Source organism: Dama dama, chromosome 25 (assembly GCF_033118175.1).
Source record: "Dama dama isolate Ldn47 chromosome 25, ASM3311817v1, whole genome shotgun sequence".
Taxonomy (NCBI): domain Eukaryota; kingdom Metazoa; phylum Chordata; class Mammalia; order Artiodactyla; family Cervidae; genus Dama; species Dama dama.
In genome coordinates, this window is record NC_083705.1 from 64,038,436 (window position 1) to 64,054,912 (window position 16,477).

General features: G+C 45.0%; 1 protein-coding gene across 1 annotated transcript in view; it reads left to right on the forward strand.

Annotated features, from left to right (window-relative positions):
• Positions 1 to 16,477, forward strand: part of ANKH (ANKH inorganic pyrophosphate transport regulator) — a 161,221-nt gene that overhangs the window by 105,017 nt on the left and 39,727 nt on the right. Inside the window, exons 3-6 of the mRNA XM_061129322.1 lie at positions 31 to 149; positions 4,277 to 4,360; positions 10,968 to 11,138; positions 13,338 to 13,472. Of these exons, the coding sequence (XP_060985305.1) occupies positions 31 to 149; positions 4,277 to 4,360; positions 10,968 to 11,138; positions 13,338 to 13,472 (509 nt within the window). The remainder of the gene's footprint in view (positions 1 to 30; positions 150 to 4,276; positions 4,361 to 10,967; positions 11,139 to 13,337; positions 13,473 to 16,477) is intronic.

Here is a 16,477-nt window from a genome sequence, read left to right on the forward strand (position 1 = left end):
CTAAATATTGCCATGTATTTTTGTTTGCAGCATATAGTGACTTAGGCTACTACATCATCAATAAATTGCACCATGTGGATGAGTCAGTGGGGAACAAAACAAGAAGGGCCTTCCTGTATCTTGCTGCCTTCCCTTTTATGGATGCAATGGTGAGTAGGGAAGATCGTTGGCACGTTTTTTTTAATTATGGTAAAAAATACATAACCTAAAACTTACCATTTTAACCATTTTTATGTGTGCGGTTCAATGACGTATAGTATAGTCACATTGTTGTGAATCTTCAGAACTCTTTTCATCCTGGGATACTGACTCTATTCCCGTTAAACACTGACTCCCCATCCACCCCTTCCCCAGCCCCTGACAATCCGGAAATGGAAATGGGTCCACTTACTCCCTACAACAGATCTGCTTACTCCTTGGCAGGAAAGTTATGACCAGCCTAGACAGTATGTTAAAAAGCAGAGACATTACTTTGCCAAAAAAGTTCCGTCTGGTCAAGGCTATGGTTTTACCAGTGGTCATGTGTGGATGTGAGAGTTGGACTATAAAGAAAGCTGAGTGCCGAACAATTGATGTTTTTGAACTGTGGTGTTGCAAAAGAATCTTGAGAGTCCCTTGGACTGTGAGGAGATCCAACCAGTCCATCCTAAAGGAAATCATTCGTGAGTGTTCATTGGAAGGACTGATGTTGAAGCTGAAACTCCAATACTTTGGCCACCTGATGCGAAGAGCTGACTCATTTGAAAAGACCATGATGCTGGGAAAGATTGAAGGCAGAGGAGAAGGGGACAACAGAGGATGAGATGGTTGGATGGCATCACCGACTCAGTGGACATGAGTTTGAGTAAACCCCATTAGTTGGTGATGGACAGGGAGGTCTGATGAGCTGTGGTCCTTGGAGTTGCAAAGAGTCGGACACGACTGAAGGACTGAACTGAACTCCCTACAAAATGATCAACACCCTTGAGGCTGTCTTCACTGCCCTCCACACTTTTCTCACTGGAGGAATTTTCATATAACGTGAAATTTCCCATCTGAACCGTTGTTAAGTGCAGTTGAGTGGCCTTGGGTGCTTTCACATTGCTCTTCTCCCATCCCCACCGTCCACGTTCAGCTCTCTCCATCCTCCCCACTGAACACTAACTCCCCACCCTCCCCCAGTCCCTGGCACCCACCGCTCTCACTTCTATGTCTGTGAACTCAACTACTCTTGGTACCTCATGAATAGAATGATACAGTGTTTGTCTTTTTGTGGCTCTTTGGCTTATTTCACTTCACAGAATATCTTCAAAGTTCACCCATGTTGTAGCCTGTGTCAGAATGTCCTTTTCTAAGGCTGAATAATATTTCCTGTATGTATAAGCTGTATTTTGTTTATCCTTTCATCCATCCGTGGGCATCTGGGTTATTTCCACATTTGTCTGCTATGAATACTGCCACTAGGAAGATGAGTGTACAAATATCCCTTTGAGTTCTTGCTGTAATTCTTTTGAGTATATACCCATAGGAGGAATTGCTAAATCATATAATAATTCTGTTTTTAAGTTTTTGAGGCTCAATCATACTGATGGAGCAGCTGCACTGTTTTACCTCTCCACCAGCTATGCGGAAGGGTTCCAATTGACCACTCAATGACTTTTAACCAGTCCATCTTATCAGTTTATTTTATGAGAATTGTCTGTATTTGCCACAAGTTCTGGCAGGAGACAAGAGAGCTCCCTTGAAAATTTGATTCAAATATAAATTCTTTTCTGATATATTCAGGCTCAAGAGATCAGGATAGCTTTCAGATAAACTTACCACTTGTGTGGTATAAGCACCCAAAGCTTTTTACAATAAGACTCACTTGAATATACTGATAAGGCTTTATTACTTTAATAACCAGCTTTGCTAGAGTAGCTAAGGATGACTCGCTTCCATAGATTAAATTCTTTGTCCTGATACTGAAGAGTTGTCAAAGAATGCTTTTTTCCTATTCATCTGTGGTGTAGATATAAAAGAGACTTAGCAAAAAATATATATATATGTATATATATACACACACACACATACATATATCTCTCATAATGGCTAATGGTGGAAAATAAACCCTTTCTTTGGGATCCATTTTAAATTACCCTTGGAAGAAAACTTTAAAATATCATCATCTGTATAGGTTTTTTCTTATTTTTAAGAATTTTTTATTATGAAAAATTTTAGACATACATGAAAGTAAACACAAATCATTAGCATGCAACAAGGCACTTCTTTTAAGAAGATGGCCTTTGATTTTATGGCTATATAGGTTTTGTTTTGTTTTGTTTTGTTTAACCACCCCTCTCCTCCAGTTCTATATACTTTAGATGTGTGAGGTGAGTATACCTCTGTGTCAAGGTTAAGGCTGCAGCCCCAAATCCTCAGAGGAAGGAGGCAAGGTACTAATAAAATCCTCTCAAATGTTGTCAGAAGTCTCACTGTGCCCACAGCTGGGTTAATGGGCACAACCTCACTGAATCTGACGGCTTCCTAGCAGTGTGGGGGAGCCTTAGATACTAAACCCTCAGTTTCCACCAAAGGTTCTTATTTTCAGTTGTCCTGACATCACTTTAGGCTAAGAATTTGGCCATTGGAACACTTGTACCTGGATTTTCTTTTTCTTACTTATCACCAGGTGTGTTTACTCTGGTAGCTGACACATACCTTCCACCTCTGTGCCCCCTGCCTCCAAAAGAAAAAGGCCAAGGATTTGGGGTGTGTGGAAGCAGAGTCCCCACAGGGCCCAGACTGGACTGAGATGGCCCCACAGTGCCCTCAAAGCAGTGAGAGAACTGAATGGGGTGATAGCCTAAGAGAGTGAAAACCCAGCTTCCTAGGCAGAGTCTGAGATTCCGCCCTAATGCCCTTCCTGCTATCTGCACTGGGACTCTGCAAACCCATAGAAGAACTACAGGGAACTCAGGACCAAAATGACCCACAGACTCTTTCGTGCCCTGTGTACCACTTCCTTTCTGTAACTTATTTGCTGCAGAAGTTCTCAAAACTCAAAACATTTGTGATCAGCACTCTTTTCTTCCATATTTCATCTACCAACTCACTCCCCCAAAAGACCAGTAGTAGGAGATTACTGATAAAGACCAAAATAATACACAACATCTCCCCCAAACACACACACACACACACACACACACACACCCTACAACGTGGCCCTAATGTATTAGTTGGAGAGAGAATATTTTTGAAGCTTATCACCCAGATCACTTTCAGTCGGTAAAGCGAGGCCACAAGCCACAATTTACAAGTGTCATCTACACTTTGCCTTTCTTTTCATATTTGGCACCTTGGGACCTGTGAGCTGAGGAGGAAGTGGAGGCAGCCGCAGCTGTGTAGTCTTGACACAGACCTAGGTTATTCCCTAGGTCTACATGTGTTTAGTTCGTATCTGCTCACACTGTTTAGCGCACGTGAAATGTTATTTCTGTGTCAGTTCAGATTGACCTTTACTCGTTAGAAAGATGATACTGAAACAGATCCTACTTTGAACTTCAAACCTTCTCCAAACCTGCCATTCCCTAGGCTTTTCGTTGTCTGCAGGCTTTCTAGCACCTTCCTCTTAATTCCCCTCAAAGGCACAAAGTGTCAGATCAGATCCTGCCCAAACTTAAAGAGAAGGAAATAGTAGAACCCTGATCAGTCAATGGGAGCCTGTGATGACTGCAGCAACTCAGAACCCGTTTTGAGTCCTCATTGGAACCCGCTTCACAGACCAGAAAGCTGTGGTTTGTGATTCACACTGGTCCCCGTTCCTGGTATTCACCCAGATTTCCTGCCAAGCCCATGAACCAGTACACTAGTCTTCAGATAATTGGCACCAAACAAATACTATGTGGTCACTGGTTCCGCTTAAAAACCTCACTTGGGTGCTCGGGGCTGGTGCACTGGGATGACCCAGAGGGATGGGATGGGGAGGGAGGTGGGAGGGGGTTTCAACATGGGGAACACATGTAAATCCATGGCTGATTCATGTCAATGTATGGCAAAAACCGCTACAATATTGTAAAGTAATTAGCCTCCAACTAATAAAAATAATTGGGGAAAAAAAAAAAAAAACCTCACTTGGTCCTGGGTACCAGGTTAAGTTACAAGCATTCTATCAATCAAAGATTCATTAAACTTGTGCTACTAAGGTTGGGAGGTGGGTGGGTATAAAGTCTATTTCAAGAACACCCAGGAACTCATAAGAACCAGAAGTAACCTAATTCTGAATGTATCTCATGCCCAAATCTCTCCTTCCCGGCAGGCATGGACCCATGCTGGCATTCTCTTAAAACACAAATACAGTTTCCTGGTCGGATGTGCCTCAATCTCTGACGTCATAGCTCAGGTGAGTGTGGTGTGTGTGTCCTTTCAGGTGATGGACAGAACTGGCCGATGCCTCACTTATATCCATCCACTCTGCAGTGCATCCCTACCTGATTCAGATCAAACATGGACTTTGATAAATGCTTGTTAAATGAATGAGCAAACGAACCCTCCTGTGACTACAGTGTGTAGAATCTTGCGAAAAGGGGGGATTGTGGGAATTGAATTTCACTATCAGAGGTTTTGACCTTTATTGTCAAGGCTCTTGCATGTGAAATGACTCTAAAGCCATGGCTAGCAGGTGGTCATGGGATCACTGTGTACCTGACCGGGTGGACACACGGGCCTCTGTGTGGCCGAGTCACTCAGGGCTAGGTTTAGGAGAGCGCCCCTAGAAATTAGTCTTTAATTGTCATTGCCACCTGGGCAATTCAGGCATCTTTCCCCCAAACTTACAATCAGGAAATTGAGTCTGAGAACATGCTACTTCTGTCCAGTTTCCCCAGGGTCTGGCACCAGCCCTGGTTTCCATGCTCCATCCTTTTTTCTTCCATCAAAGATACCATGACAGATTTTAGCAGAAGATATTTAATTCCTATAGTCTGTAAGTTAGACTTAGTTCCTACAACTGGGGACTTGGAGAATGATCTCTTTATGGAGAAGGAGGCAAACTGATTTCTAAACTTGCTTTCCAATTCTCAATTCCATGCTGTGAACATGTCCACATGGTTCTTCCTGGTTTTTCCCTGCTGAGCATGCTAGTCTTTCAACCACCTTTTTGAAATAATCTACTGTTCAACTGTTAGTACCTCCCTAAAAGCCAAGAATTAAATTTCCAAATTAATTGCATTGACTCCATGGATCACTATTTAAAGTAATTTAAATTGCTTCCTGCTAACTTTATGTGTGTGTGTGTGTATGAGTGTGTGTGTGTTTTCTAGCACATGCCTGAATACTCTCTAACATCATTCTTTGATGTATCTTTGTTAATTTTCTTGTTGAGTTATTAGAGATTTTTTGCTTGGTCTTACTTTTGATTCATCCTCTGAGGGATGAACTGAACTGTCTCGTTCATGCTAATCACTTACTTGGAAATTAAGGGAACACCTCTCTTTTTCAACATGAGCATTGACATCTGAGTGAGCATTTGTAAATGCCATATCCTCAAAGGCAAAAAGAAAAACACACATCTTTGCCTTAGATAAATACAGCAAGCATCCAAGAGTAAAAGAAAGAAATCATATCCCTTAAAAATTTACAGCCTTTTTCCTTCTTAATTTTAAAACTAGTACTGACCCCTGCCTGCTGGGAGGGCTCGAAATTTCAGAATAAACATACCTGGTTAGTTGGGGCAGTGGAGGCTGGATTCAGGTGCCATCTGTTCTCAGGCTGTTCCTGGTGATGTAGTTATTTTAAACCTTAAAGCTTGAGTTCCTACCTTATAGCTTAAACCTTATAGCTTGAGTTGGTTGAGGGAATAAATTCAATTTTTATTCATAAGTCTTTTGCACTCACTCCCACCCACATCTTCATTCCTCTCATTACTTGAAAGCATTTGTTAATTACCAGATCTGGTAATGAATAAATAGATCCCAGACAAAATCCTTTTTTGAAAACATTTTTAAAGGTATTTATCTTATTTTCATTTTTAAAATTATGAAAGTATGATAATGCATTTACAGGAGACTTGGAAAATACAGAACAAAATTACATATAGTTTCACTAAGGAGATCCAACCAGTCCATCCTAAAGGAAATTAGTCCTGAATATTCATTGGAAGGACTGATTCTGAAGCTGAAACTCCAATACTTTGGCCACCTGATGTGAAGAGCTGACTCATTGGAAAAGACCCTGATGCTGGGAAAGATTGAGGGCAGGAAGAGAAGGGGACAACACAGGATGAGATGGTTGGATGGCATCACCGACTCAATGGAATAGGTTTGGGTGGACTCTGGGAGCTGGTGATGGACAGGGAGGCCTGGCATGCTGTGGTTCATGGGGTTGCAAAGAGTCAGACACAACTGAGTGACTGAACTGAACTGATTAAGATCTTTGGTTGGAGTTTCAATATCAAACTCTCAAAAAACTAATAAAATGAATATTTGGAAAAGTAGAAGAATATGGTAGACCTATAAAGCACCATGAACCAATTCAACATAATTAAGATTTATACAAGTTTCACACAGCAGTAGGATACAAATTATATTCAAGTTCCCATAGACTACAAACTAAGAGACATTGGAACATATCCAGGGGCATAAAACAAGGTGCAAAAATTCTATGGTCTAAAGATACTGAAATCATATAGAGTTCTAGGCAAAGTCCCTTGAAATACCACCTTGGCATAGATAGGAAGGGAGTGATCACCAGTGATAACATGAAAACAGCTTGTAATGCCTTGAGTTTCAGTGCCAACTCCTGTTTAAAAAGTAATTTTTAGTAAGCTAATTAATTTCATATCATAATACCAAAAAAAAGCTCTTGGTTTGGTTCCAACATGATATAGTTTTCTGTGTCACCATTATTTAATAATCATATGCTTTGTATTTATTTCATGATCACCTGGACTTTCTTAGCTTGCTTAGTATCAAATAAAATTTTGGTGGGGGGGCTGGGTTTGTTGGGCCTCGCTGGGACCCCCAGTCCTTTCCCCTATCTGCTGTCATCAGCCCTGGCCTTCTGAAGTCAGCTCAGACCCCAGAGATGGGATCCCAGGATACCAGTCGAGTAATGTGGTTGCACTACTGTAAGTCCCCTTGTCTCCTGCCTTTCCATCTCAGCCTTCTGGCAAGATCCCAAAGATCCCAGTTGTGAACCATGCAGTGGTGTGCACGTTGCACCACTTGTACCCAGGTAGCAAGTGCTCCTGCAAAAAGTTTCACAGTGGGACAACTGATTGCAGTATAAATTCACAATCTCATCACTCACCTCAGGTGACTCTAGTGACCATGTCTGAAGGTCCCCACCCACCTCACTGTCCCCAGAAGATGACCTCACTGCCCACTACACTGAGGACCTCAAACCCACCTGCCTGCTTTCAGACCCTGGCATCACCCCTGCTCCCCCCATTACAGGAAAGGTCATGTCCCTCCTTGGTGCCACGCCCCTTCTTCCTCCAGCGCCTGGGAGCCTGTCCTGTCCTGCTTTCTGGGGAACCTTATTCATCAGTTATCAGTGATTCCTTCTCTCTCCCCTGGATCATTTCTCTTGACGTGGAAACATGCTCAGACTTCTGCCATCTTAAAACAACCACAACCATAGCATCAGCAACAAGCTTTTTATGGTTCCCATGTACCTCTGTAGCTACAATTCTATTTTTTCACAGCCAAACCTTTCAGAAAGGTGGTTTCCACTGAGGGTCTCTATTTCTTCCCTTCTCTTTCCTTCTTTTACCTACTGCAGACTGACTTCCACTCCCATCAGCTCACCCACACAGTTCTCACTAATGATCTGCCTGCCACTGAATCCAGTGCAACAGTTTCCATTGACTTGGTGGATGTCTCAGTAACTCTTCATTCTGCTGACTGCGCCCTCCTCCATGAAACACCCCTTCCCACTGGCTATCACACCAACATATCCTGGTTTTTCTTCTACTTATGACAGCCCAGATCATCTATTGATGTGTAAATGCTGAAGTCGCTCAAGACCCATGTCTCCTCACTGTGTATTCTATTCATGAAGAATCTGATGGGTGCCCCGCAATTATACCATCTGTAACATGACTGATATTCACCAAGTAAATGTCTGCAGCCAAGCCCTCTGCTCTGGGCTCTAGACAAGGCATCTGAATGTCTCTATATTTCCATTCAGATCCTTCATAGGCATCGTAAGCCTCAATTCATAATCTTCATGATCTTGATGACTGCATTTTTGAATGAATCTCTGCCCCTACCATCTGCTCAGAAACCCGGGAGCCACCCTAGCAGCATCCCTCTTCATTCCCATCTGTCTAAAACATTTAATCCTAGATGCTTCCTTGTCAGCCCTCTTCTCCCCATCTCTGCTGCTCTGTTCTGAGAGGTCAGCTCTCCCACCTGGATCCTTAGAGATGCCTCCTGTGCCCAGGCCTGCCCCTCTGCTCTGGGTCTCCTCCCTCCTTCCCCACTGGGGCCACAGTAATCGATTCTCAGTGACATTCTGGCCACCTCACCCCCTCCTCAAACCTGCTCTCAGATTGCCTCCTGGCGTTTCTGAGATAAAAAGCCAGTATCCTGATCACAGGCTGAGAGGGGCTGAAAATCCACCAGCCCTGCTTCCTCCCCAGCCCAACCACTCTCCTCTGTCCCCTTGCTCTCTGTCCTCCAGGGCCCGGTCCTCCCTTCCAGCCCCTCCCCCTGGGAATTCCCCCAGGGAATGCCCTGGCCTCTGCTCTCCCCACCCACCACTGCCTCCCGCCACCCACTGCCAGCCAGCTGCCTGGGCTCTGGGTCTCCGCTCAGATGCACCCCCACGGGGCGACCCCCTTCACTCCACAGCCTCCTCCCCACTCCCAGCACCGCTGCCCTCTTCCCTTCATGGGCCTTGTCAGGGGTTGACCACAACTCCTGTCTTCCCCGTAAGGTTGTCTGCTCCAGGAGAACAGGGTCTGGGACTACCTTATCCATCACTGAATCCCCAGCCCAGAGCAGGCTCTCCCTGGGAAAATCTTCATTACTGAGTCTGTAGGTTCTGCTCTCAAAATAACCTGATACAGTTTTGATGGCTGTATCAGATTCAAAAATCTTAATTCTGGATTGAAAATCAAAAGGGCCAGGTATTGTTTTAAATTGATAACTGACCCAACCCACGGTGAAGATGTAAGATGTACAGTAAGTGTTGGACCACGTGGCATCAAGCTATTAACAACACGAGGGAAGCTGACAAAACCATCACTCTGGCCTTGGACTGGTCCAGGCCGAATGTCTCCTGCCTGCCTCTGTCCCACTCTAGCCCGCTCTGCTCCTCCTTCTGGTCCTCTGCATACCTCCCCCTCCCTTTTCCTTCACGTCCAGATCCCCTTCCTTGGTTCTGCTCATCTGGCGGTCCTGACGGCGCCACCAGGAGCCTTCCTGGACTTGGCAGAGGAGGGGGTCGTCTTCACATATTCATTTTCCCTCCAACATGTTCTCAATCTCTAAACACTGTCATCTTCATTAACACCATAGGTTTGTGTATGTCGAATGTGAAGCCTGCTGCAGACATACTAGTTTCTGATTAGTTAGAGAAACAAATGGGCATCTTGGCCACATCGCAAAACTCAATCTTCTGTTCCAAACACAGTGGGGCCTTAACAAGGCTTTGCTCAGCTGGTCTTTGCCATGCTTCAGTTAATACAGAACATTTGTTCCACCCGGGAAGCAGCAGGCATGGAGACAGTCACAGGCATCTTTCCTTCCATCGGTGGGCTCCACTGTATCCTCAGTGAGCGTGAACGTGAGTGTGTGATCGGGAGCGTGAATGGACACTCACGTCATCCGTGCTCCGGGCAGCCACGTCCTGTCCAGGCAGCCGGGTCATAGCTCTGTCGTCTGCTTTCCCCTGAGGACCTCTCTGACTGGTTCTGTCGCATTTAGTTGTTTAAGAGCAACAGCCCCAGCACACATGTCAGTTTGTGGGATAAGCTGACCACCTCTAACGTCTGATACTTTTCTTTCGTTCCAAAGTTCCTCTGGATTGCTCTGTTCCCCGTAGCAATTGAATGCACTCATTTGACGAATCATGCTCATTCTCCAGCTTCTTTTTTAACTTTCTGTCACCAGTCGTTTCTTGAGAGTGCAGTGATCAGAATACGCCTCCTTTGGTCAGGCTCACTTAGCGGAGGTATATTTCACAAGCCTATTCTTCCATGGATGATTGGCCAAGAAGGTTGATGTAGCTCAGATACTCTCTCCCCTCCCCTATTTTCCTACCTCTGCACCCACTATTCCTCAGGGATTCTCCCAAGATGGGACTCCCAGGACTCTGCCCAGAGGCTGGACTGATTCCCTCATTTCCAAAGGATGAGAGGTTAAATAGTTTGATAAATTTGCTTTAGAGCCTGTACCATTCAATAGAGATTGACACTTTACTGTTATTTCAATCCCTGCTGACTTTGTATTTTTTTGACCTATGCCACTTTTATAAGTCAATATCTTAAATTTTGATTGTCTGGTTTTATATTAATAAATACTGGCGGCTTTCGCAGCATGTTTAGTGGAATCCACGTTGTAAATGTAAATGGCTGTTTTTCTGTGTCCCGTCATTGGTCACTATTCTGTCCTTTGTGGAAGGTCACTTAGGTCCTCAGGCATGGATTACATGTGTACCTGGAGAGGGAAAAACTCTTCTGCATCGTTTAGGGTCTGGGAAACCAAAGCTTCTGGGTAGTCTTTAGCAATAACCTTAACCAGATGTGCAGTTGCCTTAGAAAAAATACTTAGTGGTGAACATAACAGAGTGACCGTGTGTTCTTCCAGTGCTTCCCAGACACCTGACCCTGGATTCTCCGAGAGAAGCATTGCGCGGTGGCCCCAGGTCTTGCTGTCCTCACCTCCAGCGTCAAGGCTTTTGCTCAGAGATCCATCTCAGTTCTGGGTGCAAGACGTTGGGCTGGGCTTCTGTTAATTGGTTCCGTCGCCTCCCTGATGACTGTCTGTTTCCCCACCTCTCAGGTCGTTTTTGTAGCCATTCTGCTTCACAGTCACCTGGAATGCAGGGAGCCGCTGCTCATCCCCATCCTGTCCTTGTACATGGGCGCCCTGGTGCGCTGCACCACACTCTGTCTGGGCTACTACAAGAACATCCACGACATCATCCCGGACAGGAGCGGGCCGGAGCTGGGGGTAGGTGCCTGGACCCGAGGACAGCCTGTCTGTGCACCCGCGGGGACACAGTTTGATCCTACCCCTGTGACCCGACACATCAGCCTAACAGGCACGTGCTCTGGGGCGTCCTATCCCAAGGTCAGGTGCTCAGGTCCACAGGGAGAAAGAGCTGGAGAGCTGAGGAACTCTGGAGATGGGAGAGAGACCCTAGAGGCCACTCTCTAGTGCTCTTCTCTCCGTACCAGAAGACTGAGTCACAGTGAGTCATGTCAGGCCCAGGAGGAAACACGATGTGGATGGTTCTTCTTACTCTGTGGTCAAAAGGAAGCTACTTTGTGATCAACAAAGATTTCAGGAGCCCTGGTACCGTTGAACTCACATTTGTTTAATTTCACAGCAGGGATCCAGGCTGTGTCTGGGCTTTCTGTACTGGCTAAACACACTCATTCAGGCACCTTCTACGGAGAGAGTTGGGGAGGGTTTAGGTGACACAGGAAATTTTAAATATGGTCTGTGGCCTCAGTCAGCTTTATGTCCCATTTGGCTTAGTCACCAACACAGGAACAATATTCAGACAAGACAGCACGGAGCCCACAATACGAATACAAGAGTTTCCCTCTGAGACTGAGAAGGAAGAGATGGATGTGGTCTCAGAAGCCCTCCTTATGGAGGCAGAGATTGGCCTGTGCGTCCAAAAGTGAATATGGTACAAGCAACGTATAATCTTACCCAGGTGACCAAAGCGTTCTTTTCATCACTGGTGTAAACAGTATCTAATTTATATGTATGCTAATCTTCTCTACCCTCTGGTATCAATTGGGTTGGTATCTATCCAGCTATAATTCAAATAGATATGACTTTATATATAAATATAAATAGACCACTCTATCCCTGGGCCGGGAAGATCGCCTGGAGGAGGGCATGGCAACCCACTCCAGTATTCTTGCCTGGAGAATCCCATGGACAAGAAGAGCCCGGCAGGCTACAGTCCATGGGATCACAAGAGTCAGACATGACTGAAGCCACTTAGCATGCAAAGTGGTATGTATATATGTACATGAATGTGTGTGTATGTGTATATATACATGTATATGTATATATAGAGCTTCTCTGGTGGTTCAGACAATAAAGAATCTGCCTGCAATGCAGGAGACCCAGGTTCGATTCCTGGGTCAGGAAGATCCTCTAGAGAAGGGAATAGCTACTCACTCCAGTGTTCTTGCCTGGGACATCTCAGGGACAGAGGAGCCTAGCAAGCTATAGTCTGTGGGGTTGCAAAGACTCAGACATGACTGAATGACTAGCAATTTCAATTTATATATAAATTGAGTACATTACCACACTCTAACCCTGATCCCACCTTTGACCACATGTTACTTTTGTCATGTCAAAACAGTCCTTGTACTGAGCACTCACCTTGATCTGAAGTCAGGCCATCAATAATAGATTGAGATATTTCCATCATGAGGGCCACCACATCAGATTGGTCTTGATGGCAGCAATCCATCTTAACATTCAGCTGCTAGCAAAAGGAAATAAAGTGACTGAGATGGCTCCAGGATACAACACTTACCTTTGTGAAGAATCAAAACCAAAATCACTTGATAAAAGCCAGGTGTTAAAGACAGTGCCTGTCTTTGCTGTGGAATTGTTAATAAATAGCCTTCTCTTTACTATGCTTTTATTTTGCTTATGCTTCTGAACATTTACATGACTTCTGTCAGAACCTTGAGATTAGGAACCTCCGTCATAGACTTATAGAGTGCCTAAATAATTAGGCACATTCTTGACCACACTGATTCCAAAATAAATTACAATAATGTTTTATTTCTGTGAGTTACCTCTTACTAACATGGCTTCTAGCCAGTCAGTTTTATGATGTAAACAAGAACTTTTCCAACCTGTTTCTCAGGCTGTGAAGCTGGGTTCTGCTTGGGTTAGTATTGCCCTGTTTAGACAATAGTGGTTTGAATCCATCAAGCTTAAAGGTGTGTTTTGATTTCATGGGAGCTTGCCAGTTGTCTAAGTTCAATTCTAATAAGACTGTACAATTTATTTTAATTCAACTTGGCTTGTCTACAGAGGCTTTTCCTACATTATTTTTAAGTATAGTGAATTGACTCATGGTTGACATCAAAAGAAAAGGCTTTGATTCTGAATTATTTTTTTCTGTTCTTCTCGAGTTCAGCGAACTTTTATCCCATTTTGTTGATACAGGGAGATGCAACAATAAGAAAGATGCTGAGTTTCTGGTGGCCTCTGGCGCTCATCTTGGCCACACAGAGAATCAGTAGACCCATTGTGAACCTCTTTGTTTCCCGGGACCTCGGTGGCAGTTCTGCAGCTACGGAGGTAAGGCACCTTCTGGGAACATGGGTGCCCAAAGTCACCGAGTAACAAATGGGGGCGGGGAGGTGGCTGACAAATTTGTTTCCAGTTCCTCCTGAGAGCTAAGAAATTCTATGATACTAAGTTCTGTGGTACCTTCACACAAGGAAGCATTGATCGCCATCCGTGACTTAGAATCATGTGATTTTGTTTTTTTATGAGTATGGAAACAGTGACAGACTTTATTTTCTTGGACTCCAAAATCACTGTGGACGGTGACTGCAGCCATGAAATTAAAAGACGCTTGCTCCTTGGAAGAAAAGCTAGACAAACCTAGACAGTGTAATAAAAAGCAGATACATCACTTTGCCAACACACGTCTGTATAATCAAAGCTATGGTTTTTCCAGTAGTTGTATATGGATGTGAGAGTTGGACCATACAGAAGGCTGATCACCGAAGAACTGATGCTTTCAAACTGTGGTGCTAGAGAAGAATCTTGAGAGTCCCTTGGGCTGCAAGAAGATCCAGCCAGTCAATCCTAAAGGAGATCAGTCCTGAATATTCATTGGAAGGACTGATGCTGAAGCTCCAATACTTTAGCCACCTGATACAAAGAGCCGACTCATGGGAAAAGATCCTGATTCTGGGAAAGATTGAGGCTGGGAGGAGAAGGGGACGACACAGGATGAGAGGAGTTTGAGCAAATGCCTGGGAGATAGTGAAGGACCGGGAAGCCTGGTGTGCTACAGTCCATGGGGTCGCAAAAAGTCAGACACGTCTAAGCGACTGAACGAGTGTAATGAGTATGGAAGAAGATATCTTATTCGTCCTTCTCTTTTACCACATGAAAAAAACCAAAGTAAGGACACAAAAGTAGCAAGAAGCTGGACTGTGTTAGAATCCAGGTTTTCTTTCTCCCATCAGTGGCCTCTCCATTTTCCAGTGGAGTCAGCATGGAGCCTCTTCACTGTGGTCACAGAGGATGGTGGGACCGGCCGTGCGCAGAAGTACCCAGAAGGCGAGGGCTGATGCCTCTGTGTTCTGACCCACCTCCCCTCACCTGTCCTTGCTCCGCCTCCTGCATGTACCACCCAGGCCACCGTGGCTTCACACACTCTTCGGCAACCTGCCCTCCTTCAAAGGAGGGTCTCCTCTATTTACTCACAACTCAAGAAATTGATCTGGAAACTGGCAGCTCCTCCAGGGAGAGAGTCAAAGCATTTTTTATTTATTTTCAATCATGCCAGTATGGTATGAACAAATAGAAAGACTTCATTTGTTTGCTCATCTGCTGCCTTCTGGGGAATTAATTCTGGCTCTGGGACTGCTGATCCTTCAGGAAGGCCAGTGGCCGCTCCCGAAGGCCTCCTGTTTACACAACTGCCCTTGAATGCACTTTCAGCACGTCTCCAGGCCGGGGTCTCTTGCCAGGTTCCATGTCCCGGGAAGCAGCTCATGTTGGCCTGGAAAGAGAAGTACATAAATCACAAGCTGAATGCTTTCTCTTGCCTCCGTGGGTTCCTGGATTTTGTTTTCTTGACTCAATGAATGTCCTCTGGGGTGGCTTCTGTAACATGGCAGCTTTTTTACCTAATACTTTTGTTTTAGCCGCCCTGTAAAAAGTATGGGACCCCCCCCCTCCACCAATCACCTGTGTGCTAGAATTCCATCTTCCCCTAAAACAAAAGAAAACAAAACAAAAAAAACTAAGACAATTTGTATGTTAGAATCATTTCTAAATGGACTTCAGTGCGTAGAGACAGACCTCAGCATAGGGGAACGGAATTGACATGAATTAATCGTCTGCTTCTGATGGTGTTGGCACTTGCATACATCTCATTTACTCCCAACAGCCCTGTGCTATGGTTGTTGTTAGTCTCACGGTTTTGCTGGAGGAACAGAGATGGGGCCTGAGAGGGTTCATGCTTCTCTTCACACACACCTGGGAAGTGATGGAGTGACGCTGGAATCCAGATCTGCCTGATTCCACCACCTGCTCCTCAGAGCAGTGTCTTCACCGGCTGGAGATCTACCTCATTCACATTCCTGGCATCGAAATGAAGGGTGACTGCAACCATGAAATTAAAAGATGCTTGCTCCCTGGAGGAAAAGCTATGACAAGCCTAGAAAGCACAGTAAAAAGTAGAGACATCTCTTTGCCAGCTAAGGTCCGTATAGTCAAAGCTGTGGTTTTTCCAGTAGTCATGTACAGACAGGAGAATGGGTCCATAAAGAAGGCTGAGCACTGAAGAATTGATGCTTTCAAAATGTGATGCTGGAGAAGACGCTTGAGAGTCCCTTGGACAGCAAGGAGATCAAACCAGCTCATCCTAAAGGAAGTCAACCCTGAATATTCATTGGAAGGACTGATGCTGAAGCTGAAGCTCCAATCCTTTGGCCACCTGATGCGAAGAGTTGACTCATTGGAAAGCATCCTGATGCCGGGAAAGACTGAAGATGCTGGGGAGGAGAAGGGGATGACAGAGGATGAGATGGTTGGATGGCATCACCGGCTCGATGGACATGAATTTGAGCAAGCTCCAGGAGATGGTGAAAGACAGGGAAGCTTGGCATGCTGCAGTCCATGGGGTCACAAAGAGTGGAACACGACTTAGACTGAACAACAGCAACAAAGAAATGAAACTCTCATATTCCTGGAAGAACCTGCTTGGCTTCCTGTGAGAAGTATTAGTTTTCTCAAGTTAAACATCAGAGTTGGGCTCTCCTGGGCTGAACAGACTGGAAGGGAGTTGAGTGGGGTGGCGAGTACCATAAAGCCATCAACAGGTGCACACCATCAGCTTCCCTGAAGGACGGAGTGGAGGTGGAGAGGTGGTCCCTGAGTGCCGAGTGTTCAGAGAGCAGGGGTGGAGCTCAGAATGGCATTTGGAGACTCAAGAATCGGGCTAGACAAGAGGGTTCCGTTTGGCTCTGTGAGAACCTGGCGGACCAGGGTTGAAATCTTGGCTTTTCAATCAGCGATCGGGACCTAGATAAACGTATCTAAACAAGATGCATCCTCCTAGT